Source organism: Dasypus novemcinctus, chromosome 2 (genome assembly GCF_030445035.2).
Source record: "Dasypus novemcinctus isolate mDasNov1 chromosome 2, mDasNov1.1.hap2, whole genome shotgun sequence".
Lineage (NCBI taxonomy): Eukaryota > Metazoa > Chordata > Mammalia > Cingulata > Dasypodidae > Dasypus > Dasypus novemcinctus.
This window is the reverse complement of record NC_080674.1, coordinates 23,242,163-23,265,360: the sequence shown is the minus strand read 5'-3', so window position 1 is coordinate 23,265,360 and position 23,198 is coordinate 23,242,163. Positions and strand designations below refer to the sequence as shown.

The 23,198-nt window shown below is 34.5% G+C and overlaps 1 protein-coding gene across 2 annotated transcripts in view; it reads left to right on the top strand.

Annotated features, from left to right (window-relative positions):
- CDH12 (cadherin 12) overlaps positions 1 to 23,198 on the top strand; it is a 1,117,721-nt gene that overhangs the window by 998,510 nt on the left and 96,013 nt on the right. For both annotated transcript variants that reach the window (XM_058307302.2, XM_058307298.1), the window contains one exon: positions 10,413 to 10,580. In XM_058307302.2, the coding sequence (XP_058163285.1) occupies positions 10,413 to 10,580 (168 nt within the window). The remainder of the gene's footprint in view (positions 1 to 10,412; positions 10,581 to 23,198) is intronic.

Genomic DNA, 23,198 nt, shown 5'->3' with positions numbered 1-23,198 from the left:
AAGGAAAGGTTCCTTCAAAACTTCTGTTGACTAAATATTTATGAAGAGATAAAAATATCCATTTGCTTTTTGTTTGAAATGAGAAAATTTTAAAAAATTTATTGATATTTCTGCTTTACAAAGAGTCCTAGTATTGAATATATCAAGCTTATGACTAAAGAATATAAATTGATACATTTTATGAAATAAGTCCAGACATAATTATTCTCTTTCAAATTGACTAATTCACAATTTGGCTTAACTGTGAAAGGATTTGCCCTGAATAAAAATTCAAATACAATCATTAATATGCCTCTCATGGTCATTAAAGTATATTCAGAATACTCCAAAACATAAACATTAATCATTAGGCAATGCAATATTTTCTCAAGTGCATGAAACCAGGATGCTAAACATCTCCAAAAATGTAATTCATTACAAACACAAATATTACTATAAATTACTGAACACTGTATTTTAATTTGTACTTAAATTATTTTAAAAGGTTTTTACTTGGCCTAAATGATTTCACATAACTAGTTTGACTTTACCAAATGTTACAATTTTGTGCATCATATAGTGATGATATGTGTTCCAGCCGAACTCCTGAAGGACACATGTTGAGGCAACTGAGAGACCAAAGAATGCACCTGGCACTGAGTCAAACATTTATTTTATTTGAACTTGCGACTAGCAAAGAGTCTCCTGTGTCTGCAGCATGGAGTATGGAATTAGAGCTCTGCAAAAAGCCAGGAAAATGAGTGGTAATGCAAGTGTTTCAGAACAAAGACATTCCATAAGGTATAAGAACAGAGTTTCTGCTAGGTCCTGTGATGTGCACATTAGGGTCTGGTGATGCTATTAACTGCATATGCAGTAATGAAGCTTACTGCTCTGAGGACAGTGTGGTTTATGATACCACCTACACATTCTTTCTCCTCTGGGGAGGGTTTTTAACCTTTAACCTATGTCCAGGTAATGTAGGAGGCTACGTGCTGTGAGCTTTGGGGGAACTGAAATTATCTGCACCCAACTTTGAGAAAATATTGTTATTTCATCTCAATATCTTTTAATTTTGTTGATTGTCAAAAGAAATGTTGTCTTTCTGTTTCATTTTATGTATTTATACATGTATTTATAAATTCATATGAAAATACTTGTATGAGAATGAAGTTGCATGAGTAACTTTTTTTTTTTTCCTTTTAATTCAATGATCCTATATTTCATACTCCGTGATACTGTCTTAAATTCTGTTTAGGGGAATCTGATAGGCCTGATACTTTCTGAAGATTTTTTGCTTTTAGACCCCAAGGTTTTTGCCAGGTTTTTGTCAGAGCAAGTGACTTGGGCTTTATTCTGCTAGTTGATGAGGTGCCTTGAAGTTTTTAGGGGAGCAGGGATATGGGGAGGTTTTCAATGTTTACTCTATGGGTGTCAGAGTGCAGGGGATTACACCAAATAAGTACTATTATTTTGAGGAATATATCTCAATGGAACTTCCTCCCATATCATGACTGATACTTATTCTCTTAGGTCTTGAAAAATATTGTGGGTGTTTCAAAGCTTCATATTAAAATTACAACCTTGGCCAGATTGCGTATTTTGAGTTAATATTGTATAAAACTGTGAAAGTACTTATAATGTTTTATGGCTTGAAAATGCATTTGACACTAATTCAAAAAAAATCAAAAATGCGAGGATTAAGGCATCTACGTTGATGCTAGTGAGAGAGGGATGGAGTTCAAGGGCAAAGCAAAAGTATGTTTGGCTATACAAAGCAGGGACTCTTTTAATACTTTTTGCAAGAATGAATGAATTGCCAGGAAACATTAAGACAAAGACTGACTGTGCTTATAAGGAGCATATGAGAATCAATAGATGTTCATAAATACATGGAAAGAAAAATGTGTGAAGGAAATAGACACATTATTATTAAACTAAAACAACAAACACTTGTCTATTTTGTGACTATTTTGCAAGGATATAGTAAAAATTACATGACTAGGAAAGCAATGCAGGCTATGATTGCCTTGCATTCTGCAATGTCACACTTCAGGAGAACTCTGTGAATTCGGTTTGCTTTATTTTAGAACTCTTTGAATATACATGTCAGCAGAAAGAACTAAGAATGTTTGGCCTGGTAAGGAAAGTACTCTAGGGGGATTTGATACATGCCTTTAGAAACGTGTAGAGCTGTCATGTAGAAGAGGAGCTCTCTATATTCAATGTACTCTAGAGAAAAGAAAAAACAGAAGAAAAGAAAATAAAAGCTACCCGTGGCTAGTTTGAATTCTAGGAAGAAAGAAATTTGGCTTTATTAAAAATGAAAAAAAATAAAATATATGACATGTCTGTAAATAACAGGGCCACCTTTTGAGATGGTGAGCTTCACATCCCTGGGAAGTTACAGCAGTTAAAGAGCACTGAGCTGATGGCACCAGGTTTATTTATTTGATGCGTATTTATTTACAACAGAGGACATGACAGAGGCTTCGCTAGGTCTTGGGATGTGGCAATGAATCAAGTAGTTCTCTGTTGGAGAACATTAAATATTCAAAAGATTACACTAAAGTTTTGTTGGTTTAAGCTCTCTGATATGTAGTACTACTAAGGGGCACCAGCGACAGACTGATGAGAGGGATGAAAAGAACTCCTGGGGGAAGAGACCCCTAGGTGACCCCTAAGAGCAATTAATACATGGGAAGTTGGATCATATGGTCTCCAAAATTCCCTTCTATACTGAAGATAATAAGCTGATAAATCTTCCTGTCCTCAATATATTACTGGCAATATATTATTTAAAAATTCAAAATCTTCATCTGTGGAGCAATGGACACAAAATTTTTTATTAACATTGTTGAAGTATGGCACTAACTTTTTATAAATCACTTTCACATTTTAAGCTAATTTAAGACTATAATGAAATAAAACTCAGTTACTTGTAATATAACACCTGCAAAAAGTAGGTCTCATAACTTTTTAATACAATGTGGATTTGAAAACAGAATCGTACATTGTCACTGCTAAAGTTAAATTTACAGTCTTTCATTATCATTTTTGCTTTTTGCTTTTTACTGATTCAATCATCTATAAGCTATTCTGAAAGGACTTGAGCATCCAAAAATACTTTCTAATAGTTTATTTAGATCCTTATTAAAAAGATTAAACACAACCTTGACCAATACTGGAGCTTATGATATTCTAAGAATGATCTTTGTCAGGAGCAAAAATAACCTTTATGATATACCAGCTATAATGCACATAAGTCTATAGCAACAGCCTCATTTTATTCAAAATGACATTATGAATATTTTGTTCAATAATGACCAAGATTACTACTAATAGATTAAGTCATAATCTCTCTTGAAAGGTATTTGCTCATTTTCCATATGTTTACCATATTTAATATTGTATCTTAATAGATTTATTTTACTAATACTTATTTGTAACTCCTAAATCCTTGATATTCTTCTAGTACTAGTGGTTCTGGAGGAAAAAATAAAAAGCAACTAAAGACACAACCTCTGCCTACAGGAACTTACTATTTATTTGGGGAAACTCAAGACAGAATAAATAATGGAGGTATATATATATTTTTAAATATCAACAAAGACTAAGGAGAAAATGATAAAACAGAGAAAGGGGATATGATATTTTCGGAAGAGGTATTTTAATAGGCAGCATAATAGCCTGGAAAGATGTCCATGTCCTAATCCCTGGACATCAAAGGGGATTTTGAAAAGGGGATTTTTTTATAAAAGAAAATACATTATGTTAAATGGTATATTAGTTTGCTAGGCTGCTAAAGCAGATAACATAAAATGGGCTGACTTAAACAATGGGAATTTATCAGCTTACAGTTGAGGCTTAGAGAATGTCCAAATCAAGGCAATGCTAGGCAATGTCTTTTTCCCAAAGATCTACTTCCAGCTGCCAATGATACTGGACTCCTTTGTAACATGGCAAGGCACATGGTGGTATCAGCTGATTTCTACCTTCAGTTCCAGGTTCCTTGATTTCAGCTTCTTGATTCCCAGCTTTCTCTTCCTCTGTATTCATGTCATTTGCAAAGGACTCTTGAAGAAGATTAAGACCCACCCTGGGCCATGCCTTAACTGAGATAACCTCAATGAAATATCCTACTTAAAATAAGTTTATATCCAAAGGAATGGATTAGCTTTAAGAACATCTTCTGAACAACACACAGTTTCAAACCACCCACTCCACCCAATGGACACCTAAAAGACATGTTCTTTCTATAAGCAAAATACGTTCATTCTACCACAATATCCCAAAACACTTAAGTCATTTCAGTAACAATACTAAGTACAAAGTCTCATCAAACTTTGTTATAGGTGTGGTCTGTCCTGGGGCACAATTCCTCTCAGTTCTGGACATGTGCAACCAAGAATAAGGTACCTGCTTTCATATAAAATGGGAAGACATTGTATAAGATAAACATTCCCATTGTCATAAGGAGAGACTAGAAGTAAAACAGGGATCATGGGTACCAAACAATTCTGAAAACCTGCAGGGCATACTCCATTAGATTTCTATGTCTAAGGATCATCTATTGAAGGATCATTTGTCAGTTGGACCTGCTGTAATGGCAGCCCCACCCATTCCAAGTGCTTATGTTGTAGCCACGCTCTCTCCAAACACTGAGGTGAAGGCTTCAACATCTTCAAGCATGGAGTGATGACTAGGCTTTTGGCCACATGCTCATCAAGCATCAAGGTAGTGGCCAAATTATTTCCAATCCCCCAGACATCTGAGAAAACTAGGGTGGTGACAATCTTCCTCAACATTGGGCAGAAGGTCTGCCCTCTGTAAATATCAGGTTATACTTACCCTTTCCACACACATAGGTATGTCTGATCTCTGCCCAAGAATAGGTTCCATTCAGACTTCAGCCTCCATAGTTCTGCATTTGAAGTCATATTTTCCTTCACTCTGTCTTTTTCTTTCCCTTTCAGTCCAGGCATGCAGTGGTTCTGTTTATATAGATATCACAAAAATCTTGTCAGTTTTGCATGTAGTACACAGACCATAACAAAAAAGAACTTTCTATAAGTCCTTTCTGGATAATTGCACTTCCAATCTTGACTTGCACTGCAATGGCTGACTGGCCCCAAGTGCAGTTAAACCCACACATGGGGCACTGTTCTCCTGGGTCTCACTTTCTGGAAGTCCCACACTCTAAATTTTTGGTTTCTTTTCACTCAAGGGTTTGTTTTGAGCACATGCCTTTTCTCTCACATTTACTATAAGCTGCAAAGAGAATCCAGGCAGCACGTCCCACATTTAGTGTGGAAATCTCTTCAGCTAAATATCCAAGCTCATCATTTTCAAATTCTGCCTTCTGTATGATATCAGGACTCAAGTTGCCAAGTTCTCTGTGACTTTCTTCCAGTTCACAGTGTCATATTCATCATTTCTGTCTAGGGCTTCATTGGAAGTTCCATTATGTTTATATTTCTATCAACTCTCTCTTCAAAAACATTCTAGGCCTTTTCTGGCAACCACCTCACAATTCTTCCCACTTCTACTCATTACCCAATTACAAAGCCTTTTAAACATTTTTGTTATTTGCAACCACAGCATCACATTCTTTAGTACCTAAATCTGTTTTGGTTTGCTTGGCTCCTGAAAGTATATACCATAGAATGGATGGGTTTTAACAATGAAATTTATTAGTTTATTCTGCGGAAATGTCGAAATCAAGAGAGCCTTTCCAAATATTGGCAGGCAGCTACCGGCAATCCTTGAGTCCTCTATCATAAGCAAGTCATATAGTGGTGTCTGCTAGTCTCTCCCTTCTATTCCAGGTTTCCTTGCTTTCAGCTCTTTGCTTCTATGGCTTCCTATTTTTCTCCGTATTCATCCTATTTATAAAGGACTCCAGCAAAAGAGTTAAGTCCCACTCTGGGATATGCCTTAATTGAATTAACCTCATCAAAACATCCTACTTACTAGAGGTTTCTACCCACAGGAAAGGATTAGCTTAAAGAACATGTGTTTCTGGGAGTACATAATGTTTTACACCACATCATATAACCAAGGGTAACTAAGATTGCAGATGAATTAAATTTATTAATCACCTGACCTTGGTATGGGAAGATTATCCTGAATTATATGGGTGAGTCCAATGTAATCCCTTATAAATCAAAAGGGAAACATTATAGTCAATGTCAGAATCAGAGGGAGATTTGAAGATGCTACTCTGTTGCCTTAGAAAATGGAGGAAGTGAGTCAGAATCCATGGAGCTCAGGTGTCCCCTAAAAGATGGAAAAAGGTAGAGCATACAGAGAGGAATACAGCCCTGCTGATGCTTTAAATTAGGGCCAATAAGACCTATGTTAGACTTTTGACTTCCAGAACTATAAGAGGGTAAGTTTGCATTGTTTTAGGTCACTATGTATGTCATATGTTGTTATAAGAGCAATATGATACTAATATTGCACAGAATTATAGCTAGAATGTCAGTGAAGCAATAGGAAGATGATTTTGAGAAAAGATGTGAAAGAGCTATAAGTGCAGTTCACAAGTTTCTCTCAGGAAGGACATTTCTGGCAGAAGGAAAAGAGCATGCACAGCCATCTCTTTATAAGGTCCCAGTTATATGGATTAAGACCCAGGTTGATTTAGTTCGGTCACATGTAAATAAGAACTTTGAAGATCCTATTCATAAATGAGTCCACACCTCTACTAATATCAATGTCTTCAAAGGTCATATTTACAATAGGTTCATACCCACAGCAATGCCGGTTAAGACTTGAACATGTCTTTTGTGGGGGACATGATTCAATTTCCAAAACCAGAAAGATTTCAAAGGATTTTCATACCTAGTATTATATATTTGAACTTCAAAATGAGTCTACATTATCATTAGGGCATCTGATTCAATCTTTACAAAATAAACTGAGTTCCATCAAAATTGAGGTGTGGTCAAATAAAGTGAGGGTGATTGCAGAGGGAGAATAAATCCACTGACAGACTAGAGTCCTTTTTAAAATTATGTCTTTCTCAATAATATATTTCTATTCATATTGACAGAAAAAAATATCTGGCTGGATAATGTCTCAACCTTGCTTTCCCTCTAATTTTTATGATCATAGATGGTAGAAAGTTAACGCAAATCATTCCAACTTTCAAAGTTTATTTACCTTTTTCCCAATAAACAAAATTTATTTCAGAATCACATCAAATTAATTAAAGGTTGTGGCAGCAGTACTGCAGTGTTTATACATTTCTATAAAATGAATGGTGTATTAGTCAGTCAAAGGAGTGCTGATGCAAAGTACCAGAACTCTGCTGGCTTTTGTAAAGGATATTCATTTGGGGTAAAAGCTTATAGTTATGAGGCCCTAAAGAGTCCAATTCAGGGCTGTTTTCTCACCAAAGTCAGTTACCACGTGTTGAAGCAGATTGCGGGTGATCTGTGTCTGGTCTCTCCTTCCTTCTTCCTCTTAAGGCTTGTGGGCCCAGCTTCTTCTGATCTCAGCTGTAAGCTGGCATGGGGCTCATCTCTAAAGGCTTCCTCTATTAGTCTGGAAAAGGGTTCATTTCTTTCCAGGCTTTATCAGCTGCTCTGTTTCTTCAGCTGCAAACTATCAGGGGAGTGCCTCCTTTCTCTTCTTGGGACTTTAGCTGTTTGAGCCTTCGCCTTTCTGTCAATGGCAGAACTGAAATGACCAAGTTCTCTCCATTTCCATGAGTCTTCTTGAGTGAGTGTCTGTTTATATCAAGGGGGTGGGCACTCAACCCTGATTTATATCCTACTGGCACAGTCAAATCAAAACCCTAATCTTAACAGGTAATTTAACCTTGACATGTCTGCTGAATCTAATGCATTCAAAACAGGGTTTGATAGCCAGGGGTCTGTGAGCATGAACTAAATTCATGAACATTATTTTTGTAGATATGTGTTGGTGCGGGTGTAATATATTTATTAAATAATAAATAGTATAATGTGGATTTAGTAAGGGGTCCATGGTTTTCACCTGACTGGAAAAGGAGTCAGTGGAACAAAGAAGGTTAAGAACCCCTGATTCAAAGTGGAATTCACTCAGAGGAATAGAGTAGTTTATAAACATAATCTTTCTTTTTGGAATTCTTAAATAATCTCAAGTTGCCACATATAGGTTATATATATATATATATATATATATATATATATATATATATGCATCAGCCTTACCACTCAATGCATTTACATAGAAATACTCACTGTATTTATATAGAAATACTCAAAGATAGAGATGGTCATTTGAACCTAAACATATTACTAGAAACTGAAAGAAAAGTAGCATTTCCTTCTGCTGGTTAGTTTCTACTATGGAAACATTTTAACTCAGCACTTTTAAAGTTCCCTTCTTTCTTAAGATGTATAATGTCTGTTCTTTGTAAGTTTTTGGTAGTTAATAAGCAACTTGTGATCTTGATGAGAGAAACTCCTTAGAAATAAGAAATCCTTCCAAGGCTTTGTCAATAAACCACAATATTTATCAATTATCTTTTCACATCGAACTGATCCACCAGATTTAAACTCCAAAAAAGTTCTACAAATATAATTTTTCATTTCTCTGGGAAAACAGTTCTCAAATGGAAGTGGCAAGTGTGGGGTATGCACATCATGGCCATCAGTGGAGATTTTCTCTTGAATGCCATAGGTAGCACTTCCCTTTCTCAAAATTCTAATACCCTGTCTCCAGAAGAAAAGTATTACACTAAAAGGATGGCCAGAAGTAGCAGAACAGTCAATCATCAGATGAGGGATGGAGCAGGAGAGCAGAGCAGTTGAGTGTCTGGTCCAGCATGAGAACTTGACAATTGTAACAAATCGCCAGAAAAAATATATATGTATGCCTACTCTTAAATAAGTCTGCTATGACATATTTGATAATTCTTAAATATTTAATCTAATTGTATCACAGTAGATGGCTTTTTATACAGTTCAGCAATACCTCGTGTGTGTGTGCATGTATGCATTATATTTACATTGAAAGTGAAATGGAATTGAGTAAAGGTACAAATTGATTAAACAGGACCAGACAGCATGGGGATGAGTGAAACACAGACATTTATCTAGAACGTGAGCATTATAAGGCAGGGAGGAGTCTCAGAGTTTAAGGCAGGTAGGACCAGGATACTGAGATATTGAGATGCAGAGACAAGAGTAGAAAAGGAACTTCTAGCTGAAGAGAAAACAAAAAGCTTGAACCCAAAGAGCATCAACACCCATTTGATGAGTAAAGCAGCAGTAGTAAAATGAAGCTTGCCTTTCTTAAAACTTCCTGCCAAGGATCAGAGGAAATTCTTGATTGTAGTTAAATCTGAATTTGCATCAGAACAACATTTAGTAAAAGGACAGTGGAAATCACAGATAAGACAGGAACATATATTGTGTTGCTAATTGTGTTTCCTGTTTGCTCTTCATATATGCTACTTTGTTTAAGAAATGACACTATAAAAGCCATATAGGTTGAAAGACAAATGTTCAGCATTCTCTCCATAAAACCATTGGCTATAGATTGGAATTTGGCATAAAATTCCTTCTGATTTTACTTACAAGAAATCTGAAGATTTTAGTTAATCCATTTTGAATGAATATAAATATACATTAGTTCCACAAGTTGGACACAAGGGCAGAAAGTATGAATATGATCTGTAAATATACAAACACACTATAAGATACACAGCTGTAAATTTATGTATTTATATATTCAGTCAGTCAGCCAATCAGCTGATCCATCAGTTGGTCAACCCCTACTTATTCTCAGTGGACGTCACTTCCTTAAATGTTGGGATATTATGATAACAAGAGGGATGCATTCCCTGCAATGGCAAAGCTTAATGAGATCTAAATGGAAAATTTGTGGCTAAAATAATTAAGGGGTATCCTGAGAAGCAGAATAAAATTCATGAAACGTATTTAATGCTTTTTTGTAAAATAAAGTACTAGTACATTTATCCTGGAAAATAAAAGTAAGGATGAAGAAGAAAATTGACAATCACTGGAACTTACATGCGAAGAGTAACAACTTAATATTTTAGTATGCTGTTTTTCGTATATATTTTCAAACGAAAGTATATATTTTTCCCATCCAAGATAGGATCATACTCTAGAAGTTGTTACTAACTTGGTTGGCTTAATGCATTCAGACCATCATTTTGAGCTCATACCTTGTTCATTAACCTTATTCCCCACTGCTGCATAGAAGTCCATTATATGGCTACTACTATAATATATTTACTTATACCCTACACATCAGACATTTGGGGTGTTGCACGTTTTAAAAAGCACATAATTTTTGTTTGTATGTCTTTGTTAGTGAATTTAGATAGAATCATTTTTAGCTGCAGAAGATTTTACTTTTATAAGCAGTGTTTTTGATATTTGTCCTTGATTATTATTCTTTTTTCACTTAAGGTGTAATTAGAACAGCTTTGCCGAACATGGACAGGGAAGTCAAAGAACAATACCAAGTACTCATCCAAGCCAAGGACATGGGCGGACAACTGGGAGGATTAGCTGGAACCACAATAGTCAACATCACCCTCACTGATGTCAATGACAATCCACCTCGATTCCCCAAAAGTACGTCTTTCTTTTAAGCCTCAATCAGTCCACCTATACTTTTTCCCTTATGATGTCCTTGAATGTTACAGGAACTCTAATCAGTTTCCAGGCACATCTGGAGTTTAGGAAGCAGAAGCTAAAGGATAAAGATAAAATGTCTTCAAATTTTAAAATTTCCAGCAGAATCATGCACAGTATTACTTTCATAGAAAATAATATAAATGAGCTAATATTTACACAATAAATCTATGTTTTCAATTACTGCTAAAGTAAAATATTCACAATACGCAGGGATCTTTAGCTAATTTCTTTTTAATTGAAAATTAGTATTAACTCACATATTCTGATGTAATTTAAGGCCTCATATTTCTAATACATATACCACTATATTCTTTTTTATATTATAAATTAGCATAAGAATTATTTGCCTGCTCTTTAGAGATTTCATCTGTTGTGCCATTTTCATGTGACTTTCATGTAAATATCAGATGATGGTATGGCAATGATATTTACTTTGCTTTAGCTCCTGCCAGTTATTTCATTTTAGCTTCATCATAGGTGAAAATTGTTACAGTTTCTATGATAACAGAATGATTCACACCTGTATCTTTTCTGTAACTTCATGTTTCTTTTTGAAAATGAGTAGTTCTCACTTTTGTTGCATCTAGTTTTCTTTTGCAGTATTATATTTAACACCAATCAGTCCCTACTCTATTTTTGGCACATTTTAAAGGATTATGTCAGTGTTCCTGGAACTTAGAGTCCAGGAGCAGAATGTATCACCAGTGGTTTGATTGAATCCCTAGGAACTTTTTGTATGATCAGTTTAATAAACCAGAGAAAAATGTTTTTCCTTCTCTAGGAGAAATTCTGAGTCCATCTACTAAAGGATGTAACACAGAGAATATATAACTAAATGAACGCTTTTCTCCATTAGCTGTATATTTTCCTGTATTTTCTACTTGAGAAACATTTGCCTTTTTTTCCTTAAAATAGTCAATCCATATTTTCCTTATGAAAATGTTTTTACTTAGTGATGAGAAAATTCAGCCCAGTATTTTAAGAGTGGCAATTAGTAACCATCGGACTTTAGTAAATGGGGTATATGTGACAGATAGGTATTAGGTCATATGCTATGAATAATGACGTTAAGAATGTTAGAGCAGAAGAGGGCTTGGCCCAGTGGTTAGGGCATCCATCTACCACATGGGAGGTCCGTGGTTCAAACCCCGGGCCTCCTTGACCCGTGTGCAGCTGGCCCACATGCAGTGCTGATGCGCGCAAAGAGTGCCGTGCCACGCAGGGGTGTGCCCCGCGTAGGGGAGCCCCACGTGCAAGGAGTGCACCCCATAAGGAGAGCCGCCCAGCGCAAAAGTGCCGCACACACGGAGAGCTGACACAACAAGATGACGCAATAGAAAGAAACACAGATTCCGGTGCCGCTGACAATAACAGAAGCGGACAAAGAAGACGCAGCAAATAGACACAGAGAACAGACAACCAGGGTGGGGGCGGGGGAGGGGAAGGGGAGATAAATAAAAAAATAAATCTTTAAATAAAAAAAGAGTGTTAGAGCAACAATTGCCCTTCCTTTGCTATTAAGGGAAAATGCAAGTAAATACAAATAAATAAATATCAAAAAAGAGAAAAAATAATTCATTGGATTCTCTAGTCTATGGCATTGATAAAGAATATGTTCCCAGCTCTAAAAATACCCTCTCATTTATTTATGACTTAAGTGTGGTCAGCTTAAATGGCTAGATGAGGAGGATAATCTGAGAGACTACTCTGCTGCATATAACAAATAGCATGGTGAACATAAGTCTCATTTTGAGTTTTATGGTCATAGAAACTTGAATCCAGAGTATGGGAAAGAGCAGCAATCATCCCCAGAGAGTGTCAATATTCTTATTATCAAGGGTGGTAGTGACATGATTCCACTGAGATTGTCCTGATGAGGGACACAAAACTCCAACCAGAGGAAAGTTGCAACTCTTTGAGTTAGGTGTAGGGTAGATTGGAAAAGATTGGGGAGGGACCCAGCCAAGTAGGTTGGCATTCAGGGAAATATAAATGAGTTATTGGGAGAGAAATCAGAATATGCTTAGGAACCATGATAGTGTTGCAGGTCCCACTGAAATAGAAAGATCAAGTCCAGAGCTTGCCTGCTAGTAGAAAGAGAATCTGGTTACAGTAGTAGGCTGCTTTAGGATTTCTTTGAGGTTGAATCTGTAAGTCTTTCCTCATTTTGGGTGAGCTGCTAGAAAAGATTGTGGTCAATAAGGAAATTGGAATGTTTAGAGCATCTACATGCTATATCAAGAACGTTTTGTATTTTATTTCTCTCACAACACTCTGAGATTGATATTTCTCATAGTTTGCTGTTAAGAAATCTAAGGAAGAGTTTAAATAACTTGTCCAAAATGATGAAATTAAGTAACAGTGTTCCTTTGGACTTTTAAGTTCAATCATTTAAAATTTTTTTAAAGTTTTTTTTTTCTTTTACCTACCACTCAAAAATCATATTGTTTTGGAATACATCCTCAATAAGTCATATGACCTAATTCTTAATTGTCCCCATTTGTAAACAGAGAAAGAGAGGACAGGGAAAAAATATGTCAAGTGCATCATCGCAGTGACCAAATTATTTTTCTGCTTATGTTGCATGTACATATAAACTGTAGTTTCAAACTATAAGTTTTGTAGGTGGAATATTTTTTTGAATTATGAGAATGAAGAGGATTTCGCATTTTGCATGAATAAAAAACTAATTCCCCTGAAATTGTACATGTCTTTGGTGATGCAAAGACTTTTTCACTGTATTGTCATTTTGAATTACATCCTTCAGAGGAAGACAAAAAAACACTTATAAACAGAAAAGCCATCTCTTTGGAAGTCAATGTTCATTTTTACACGAGTATTTCTCATCTGGAACAATTAAACCACAAACATGACATAAAATTACAGACTGAAATAAGTTGTTTTTTAAATGTAAAATCAAGGAAATATATATCCCACATAAAAATAGCTTCAAAGAGATTTACCCACAGCTTCAATGTATTTGTTCATACCCATTAAGCAATGAATGCTGATTTTTTTTCCAGATGAATTTCACTTCCATAGTTACTTGTTTCTTTCCTTAAAGATGCACAAGATATTTCCTTAAAACTTATTAACCACCCATTTCCTCCTATAAATCTGTTAGAAATGAAAAATATATGGCACTTTCATGTTCATGATACATGTGTGTTTGAGGTTTTATTGGTTCTAAGAAATTAATGGTTCCTGATATGTTAGAACATTGTGTTAATTTGATATGATGGTAACAATGCTATTAACTAAAAACTTACTGTGCCATGCATCACTCAGTATTTGAATGTTTATTCCCATTTCATTGGTTTACAGACATAACAGCATTAACTCAATTTTAGAAATAAAATAACAAGCCTATGCTATTAGGAAAGCTTAAGTAACCTGTCCAAGATCACATAGCTGTTAGGTGGTAGAACCCAGACCTAATCTTGGGCAGTGTCTTCAGAATGCTAACTTTTTACCATACTCCCTCTTGAATGCAATTTTCCTTTAGGGTTTGGCCCAAAGATCTCATACTGAGCCAAGAAAACTCTGCACAAACAAAGCAGGTAATATTGGTTCAAAAAGAGTAATACATGGTATTTTTAAAAAGTTTTCTACCTGCTGTCAGATACAGTAATTATGTTTTATTTGCAAATTATTTTCCATATTTTTATAAAGCTACCATCTACTACAATCAAGGATATTTGTAGAGACTCTGTTAAAAATAAGCTAGAAAAATGTTGATGTTTTCTATTACTTGAATTTTAAACTGTAAAACCACCTAACAAGGTGATCAAAATTATACATTATGGGAACAAATCAATTAAGTGATGTGGCTAGTTCAGATTTGGTAAAATGTTCATACATCTCCCACTTGGCCTTTTTCTTCTGAATAATAATTTCATAATAAATATTAAAGCAAGTGAAATCAAGTGAAATATACAAGATTGAGTATGCAAACATTCTTAAGTTATAGGAAATCTAATGGTTTGTTTGCATTTTTTTCTTTTTGATTTCAATATAATAAGAGAATTGTTTGATAGATAAGACCAGATACAGAAAATAAGGTACAATTTCTTACTCATAAATAAAACAATATTTTAAAGTAACTTTGTTTTAATTTCATATCTACCAAAAATATTTAGATTGGCTATATTTAACCATAGGATTTATGACTCGGTTAAGTCAATAATACATTATTTGTACAATAATCACAGTAAAAGAATATATATAGTTATAGCAATATTCTATAGTTAATTTGTTAACAAATAAATTATTTGTATGTTTTACATTTTACCACAGAAAAATGTTACTGTCCTGAGATGAGCATAATGATAATTTAAGTAATATTAAAGAATTGAAAGAATCAGCCAAATGTTTACTAAACAGTGACCAACAAATTATGTCCTTGGTGCTCACACCATCAGATAAAAACTGCAAATCTATACATGAAAAAATGCTATCAATTCTGAATTTATTTAGTAAAAATACTGATATTTTTAAGTAAAATATATTTCTTCTGCTCATCTCGTCTTTATTTTTTTTTCAGCATCTAAATTTAGACTGGCTCTTCTAATATTATGAAGTCTATCATATATTTTTGCTGTTGAATTTTTTAAAATAATGAATCATTGTAATATGTAACTCATAAAGATTTTCCTCAGAATCAACATAAATCCAATCAAAGCCAGGTGGGACCACAAAGTCTAAACTTGTGTATTTACCATGTAGCATGCTCATACATGGAGAATGGTAAGTTTCTGAAATACAGTCTTCTTGGTAAAGCTGTAGAAGAAGTCATTTTGAATAAAGAGCTAAAGGCTAGTTGAATTATGCAAATATCCAGATCAGATTAAGACACAGAGAATGTACAGATGTTCAACGTTTGTCATGGGAATGTTCTGAGATTGACCATCATAGGATATAAATTCCCTGATGTATGTATGTACATACTTTAGCTTTATAAAAATCTGTACAAAGTTAGAATCTCAGAATCATTAAGCCACATCAAAGGAGAAAGCTATTATAGCCTTCAGGTCCAGAGGAGGCAATCTGCTGCCAAAGGCAAAGCCCTGGGTTATGGTGAGGATTACCTCTGTTCCTTTCAAAGACACCCTTTGTTAATTGTTAGGGAGTGATTTATTTAGATCTGTTACTTTACAATTTACCTGGAGGTTCTGTCTACAGATGCGCTGCCTACCTGCACATTTGGGTAACTGATAATACTCTCCATCATGTACCTAAATTATTACCCAGAGGGTGAATCAAAAGCCAAATAGCTGCTTTTATCACAATCTCCACAGAGAAGGGATTAGAAGAAGACATGGGGGTAATTACTTTGAAGGAAATATCAAGAAGCGTGGCAAAAATAATGAACCTCATGTGAAATGCATCAGTATTTAAATGAGAACAATTATTTCAGTTTCTTTCAAACATTTTCAGGATAGATGGGTGGTATGGGCACATCTAAAATACAAGGTTAAAAGTTTATAACTTCTAACTTATTAAAGAAGCTTTGACTACAAAATGCAAGTTAAGACTTTTCCTTAATTGGGGCCAGTTGAAGGTTGTAAATAGTGCAGTCCTATAAAAATTAAAGATATGTTAATGTGTTTATGGCATAAATTCATATTTAACTTTCTCAAATTACTACTGGTACTAATTTATCATCATTTTTAGTAGGTAATTTTAATTCCTGCAAAATTATTTTCATAATATTTAAGTCATTTCTAATAGGTAAAGCTTTTCTAGATTCTCTCATAAATTTTCTTAATCTAGGGCTTTTAGGGGCTTGCTTCTTACCTAGATGATGATAGTGCATGAGGAGAACATAATTTTTAGAAGTAGTGGATTATATGTTGGTTTAATTTGCTAGGCTCCTGAAAACAATATATTAATACCATGAAATGGTTTGGCTTTTAACAATGGGCATCTATTAACTTAAAAGGCTAAAGTTTTGAAACTGTGAAAATGTCCAAATCAAGGCTTCCTGAAAACCATCTGCTGGTGATCCTGGACCCTTCTGTCACATGGCAAGGCATATGGCAGCATGTGCTGGGATCTCCTTTCTGGGTTTCCTAGCTTTCAATTTCTTGCTTCCCTGGTCTGGCAGTTTGAGATTATTTTATGAATTCCAAAAAGAGAAAGCTTATGTTTTTTAACTAATCTATTCCTGTGGGTACAAAACCCTTTGATTAGATTATTTATAAGATCTCTTAGGGCTTTTGATTGGACCATGTCAGTGAAGTGTGACTCAGAATGAGTCTCTATTCCATTGCTGGGTCTGATATAAACAGAGGCAGAGAAAGACAGACACAGACACAGGAAAAGGAAGTTGCCGTATTCGATCCTGCCATATGAAAGAAAGTTTTCACCTACAGCTGATTTGCAAGGAGAGAAGCCCCTGAGAGGTATAAAGAACTGAGGTCCAAGAAGAAATGAGCCAAATAACTGATAGCTTATAGCTAAACTCAGGAAGAAAGCAGAGCCACAGATACTGAAAGAGGAGGCCTGGTAAGAGACAGCCAATTGTCTCGCTTTTCCTCTAGTGTTCAGAAAGCTATACAGATGAACATAGGTAAGTTAAATGACATAGTCAAGGTCTCCTTATTAATGAAAAAAAGTGAAGAAGAGAAAAAAATGCTTAATCACGTTCATATCTCATAAAACCAAACCCCATATTCTTTTTTTTTTGAACTTTAGTATTAATATAGTACCCATTTTACTTTCATTACAAAAACATTGCAATGTTGTTGGTAACTATAAATTACATTAGATGTATTTTTTTCATGTATCACCACATTCTTAATACCTTGCAAGAGAACAATATTCCTGTATTTATATTATTAACTATAATCCTCATCCACTGCCAAAATCGTTATTTATTCCCTATATTATCTTGCAGCTGTACTCCAACTAACATTAATTTCCCTAGACTACTCATGTCAGCCTCAATCACATCCATAAATCAACATTGTTTGTTGCATTCATTATAATGTTGCCAGAAAGTCCAACCATTACTGCATATTTATATTTGACTTTATTAAACATTCTACATACATCTAATCTAATTATCAAATTTATCTAGAAAGATAAGCTTCCCTCAAATAGCTAAAAATATCTTTAAAAAGAACAAAGTTGGAGGACTATCATTTTCAGGCTTTAAGGCATATTACCTAGCTACAGTGGTAAAAACAAGCAGTCAAGCAAGCAAACAAACCAACCAACAAAAAAATACCAAAAAACATGGTACTGCCATAAAGATGGACACATTGAGAAATGGAATTAAATCAAGAATTCCACAGCAGACTATCAGATCTACTGCCAAGTGATTTTTGACAAAGCTGTCAAGCACAGTCAGCTAGGTCAGAACAGCCTATTCTACAAATGGTGCTTGAAAAAATGCACCAGGACCTAAATATAAAAAACTAGAATCATAAAATACCTAGAAGAAAATGTAGGGTAACATCATCAAGAGGTTGGTGTGGTTTCTTGGATCTTACAAAAGGATGTGCAACAAATGAAAAAAATTGATTAATGGGACTGCCTAAAAATTAAACACTTTTGTATTTCAAATGATTCTGTTAAGAAGGTGAAAACACAGCCAACTCAAAGGGAAAAAATCTTCAGAAACCATATATCTGATTAGTGATTGATCTCCAACATCTTCAAGCATTAGGATGACAGCCAGACTCTCACGTCCACCCACATTAAGTATCATGGTGGAGCCACACTCTCCACAATCCCTCAGTCACCTGAGAAAATGGGGATGGTCAAACTCTTACTGAACAACTGGAGAAGAGGAAGACTGCCCTATTCATGTACCAGGGCATAACTACTACTGTCACACACATTGATGGGTCCATTCTGTTGATACACGAAGATGTCTTTGGTCCAGACCTCACCTTCCTTGGTTCTGAAGTCATATTTCCTTCAATCTATCCCTTCTCTGTCCCTTTTAATCCAGGTTTCCAGTGGTTGTGTACATGCATACCTCACACACACACACACACAAAAACTTGTTGATTTTGCATGAATTAATGTACACAGGTGTCCAAAACATCAGACAAAAGAACTTTTCACAAATCCTTTTTGATAAATGCGTTTCCAGTCCTGACTTGCACTGAAATGTCTGCTTGTTTCCATGTTCAGTTAGACTCTCACATGAAGCATTATTCTCATGGGTCTCATTTTCCAGCAGCTCAGACTTTTCCAATACATCAATATCTGGTTTCTTTGTGTACAGGAATTCACTTCTTAGCTTATCTATTTCCTCTTGCATTTTACTATAATCTGCAAGGAGAAATCAGGTGACATTTTCCATATTTAGTTTGGAAATCTCCTTAGCCTCAAGCTTATCACTTTCAAATTCTGCCTTCCATCCAATATCAAGACTCAGTCTTGCCAAATTCTCTGCCACTTTAAACAAGGCTTGCCTTTTTTCCAGTTTAATGGTTAGACATTCATCATTTCTGCCACAGGGCTCATTGAAAGTGCTTTTAGTGTCAATATTTATACCAACAGACTTTTCAAAGTAATCTAAACCTCTTATATCAAGGGCCTTACAAATCTTCCAGTTCTACCCATTACACAATTAAAAAGCCATTTCCATATTTTTGGTATTTGCAGTAGCTTTACCAACTCTTTTGGTACCAAAATCTGTTTTAACTTGCTAGGCTGCTGAAAGTAGATACCATGAAGTGGACTAGCTTTAAACAATGGGGTTTTATCATATTATAAGCTTACAGTTTTGAGGCCATGAAATGTCCAAATTAAGGTTTCATCAAGATGATGCTTTCTTCCTGAAGGCCAACTGCTGGAGATCATGGACTCTGTCATATGACAAGGCACATGGTAGTGTCTACTGGTCTTTCCCTTCCTTTCCAGGTTGCATTGATTTCAACCTTTTGCTTCTTTGACTTTCTCTGTATCCATCCGGTTTAAAAAGGACTACAGCAAGAAGATTATGACCCACCCTAGGCCAGGCCTTAAGTTAAGTAACCTCATGAAAACATGCTTCCAATAAGTTTATACTCACTGTGATTTATTAGCTTTAAGAACATGATTTTCTGGGATACATAAAATTCCAAACCATCTCTGTCTTAAGTGTATTTTATTCCTCATTATGCAGGTATGATATATGAGCTTGTAGTTCAGTACCTCCCCAAATATTAATAAGGCAAATAGAAATAAATAGACCTTTAATGTTAAAATATAGTTTTGATCCCTCTCAGTTGGCGGGAAATATCTAAATAGTACATAAACTGAAACTGTAAACTCTAAGAGATTGAAAAAGGTACACAAAGAATTTATATCCAGCCACTACATGATCTCATAAAAATAGTTGGCATGAGTGATAGAAACAGAGTCATCATATTTCTGTTCTGAAAAAATAAGTCAAGACACATTATAAAACTGGCTCTTAACTAAATGGAATAAACGCTTGTAACTCAATTCCCAAATGGGTCTGCTGTCTATTCCAATAAAACTAAATAAGAAATAACTATTTCCTGAAAATAAATCATGAAAATGATAATGTGAAACTTATTGACCAGTAGTTCTCACAGTGGTCCTCAAATTGTGTTTCCCTTAAGAGTCTTCAGGGTTTTGTTTCAATTGGTATAATAACTTTGAACCTAAAAATTTAAATTTTGAATACATGTTCAGGACATTCTTATGTAAGTGGTTTTGCAAAGCACAATTTAAAAACCACTGGTTTATGGTGATGAAAAAGAATGTGCTGATTCTCTAAGGAGGAATTTTCATTATTCATTTATAGAAGCAATGAGTTAATTATTTTGCATCTCATGAGAATTGTTCTTTTTAATGCAAAATTCTATTCCTAAAGATATAGTGAAGACAATATTAAAAGCTATTTTTAGTAAATAAATATTTTGACTTTTTCTCAATTAAACACTCATTTGCAGCCACATGTCTTGTTTAAAAGTCTTCCTTATAGCTTATGAGTGGCAGGTACAGATGCTTTGTACCTAACCCTGAATGAATGCAATTAGGATTCAAGGTTCAGTGAGAAAGAAGCTCTTTTTGAATTCTGCAAGAGGTGAGGGATAATGCTTTTCATTAGACTGTATTTATTCAGAAGTAAGAAAATGAAAAGCAATGAACAGAATTTTTAAGTCATTTTTCTTTGTTATTATTATCACTATTAACATTACATTATCTTTTGTAAATGAGAGCATACATTTCCAAGTCTTTTTAAGGTGGTGCTTAACATTTTTGATGACTTATTTGGCTTTGTTCCACATGTGACAAAGAGTAAGAGAATCCTGCAAGATTAATCTGTGGCCACATTAGGGATGTTTAGAACTGAGCTTATGAACTAAAGCTTCTATAGGTCTTTTGGAATTCTGATTCTAGTTTTAAATTACTTTTCTGATTCATATTAAATAAGCTATAAAATTGAAGTGCAGTTAAAGATATTGTGCCCAACCTTACCAGTATTATGAAAAATAACATAAATATTTAAAGACCATTCAATAAATATTGAAAATATTTGAGTTAAATCTATGTACTTTCCATCTAATATAAGAAAGACATTTTTAATTTAGCATCTTGGAGAGGGGACTTGAATGTGCTGGCATTGTATAATCAACAATCCAAATGTGAAGCTTTTCCTATGATAGAATAATCCTGTGGGGCAGATGGAAGGTACTGTTTTGTTAGCAATTTTTCAATATTTGTCCAACTGTTTTGCTAGCAATGCTTTAATGTTTGTTCATCAATTGTAAGAAATGTTCCACACTAAATTAATAGGAGAAAATGTGAGAGGGGAGGGATTGGGGTTTATGGGAATCCCCTATATTTTTGACATAACTTTTCTGGTATCCAAAACTTCTTTAAAAATAAAATTTATTATATGAAAATAAAATCATGCATAAAATCTAAATGAGAAAGTTTCCCCATTCCTTACGTCCCAGCCTTACTGCAATGAGTGGTGGAAAAAGTGTCTTATCACATCTTCCTGTCAATCAAAGCAAGGCATATTCCAGCAATAGATCTTACGAGATTTAGGTAACGTAAACATATATTCTTTACATTTAAAATGCTCAAGTTTACAAGTGCTATACTCAAACTGCTTGTTTGATGTGTTCCTGTTTATTTTTTATCTGCAATATTTTCCAGTTCTAAGATTTTCCTGGGTCGTACACTGGCCACTTCTCTTTAAAGAATATGATAATAATGATGATGAATGGTGATGATGATGATGATGATAACAACACTGATATTTATTAAACTTTTGCTCTTCAAAAGCATTATTAATGAAAAAATATTTAATATTAACTTGTTTAATTAACTTAATAAAATAATACTCTATTAAGATATACATACTTTAAAAGAGAATACTGAGTGAGAAAAATATTTGACTAAGGCTCATCAAATAATAAAAGATGGAGCCAGAATCTTTGTAGTTGTGTATGTGATGCAGCAGAATGTAACTGGATAATACATTACATCTTTTGTTTTCAGATGTCCATGTGCATACAAATATATACTTATGCTTCCTTCAACAGAATTGAGTCAGTAGGTAGGTATAGGACATATGAATGTGCATTTGGAACTTTTAATCAACTTCCACACTAATCAAAGTTCCATTAGTCACTGTATTCTAATGTTTGTAAGGTGATTTTTGGAGCAGAAAGAGCCTAGAGTTTGGGAACGTTTCTTATTGAAAGATCAGTTCTATAATTTTCTCAATAAACTTTCACTACTTCATGAATCATCATCAAATTAAGGAACTAAAGAGGGTGACCTTAGAGTTTTGATTTGCCTGAGAAAGTTCCAGTTTAAACTTGTGGCCCTAAATTAAGCTCTAATAGTGCTTCCTGCTTCTTTCAAATGTTCCCTGTTTGGGTGATAAATAATATGGCCTTCTAAATAATAATGAATTAAAAGAAATGATTATTATAAATTATGCAGCAGTAACTTTGTCTTATCCTTTTCTTCTCCTTCCCATGTTTTCTTCCTCCCCTCTCCTCCCCATATCCCATATCTCCTCTACACTTCTCCAGATAGTTTGTCATCGGTCCCTCTCACATTTTCCCTTTGCATTTTTTGTTTCTGTTTTTATCACTATTCCCAATTAATGTGGATTCAGACATGACTTAAAGAAATAACATGAGAAATAGCTCGTACCTACATTCCTACATTCCTAGCTGGCCTTATCTCAAGAAGTATTATTATTTTTTAAAATCTTAGAGTAGATTGCATGTTTTCATGCATATAGAGAAATCGGTTTGAAAATTTCTAATTCCATTGAAATCCTACATTGATTTAAGTTACAATGCCTTCATTTTACTTTTTCATGATTAAAACACAGTTGCAAGATTAAACTAATCAATAAATTCTCTTTTTGCTTGATACTCACCAAATATTTACCGAAGAACTCCTTTTTATGCATATGTAAAAGAATAAATCCTTTCACATGTGAAATCTTGGTATTCTTATGTTTCAAACAAAGAAAGTTAGGCTGTTGACTATTTTTACAGCCTAACTTTAGTCTTCAACTTATCTACCCTGCTCTCCACTGATTTTATCCTAAAT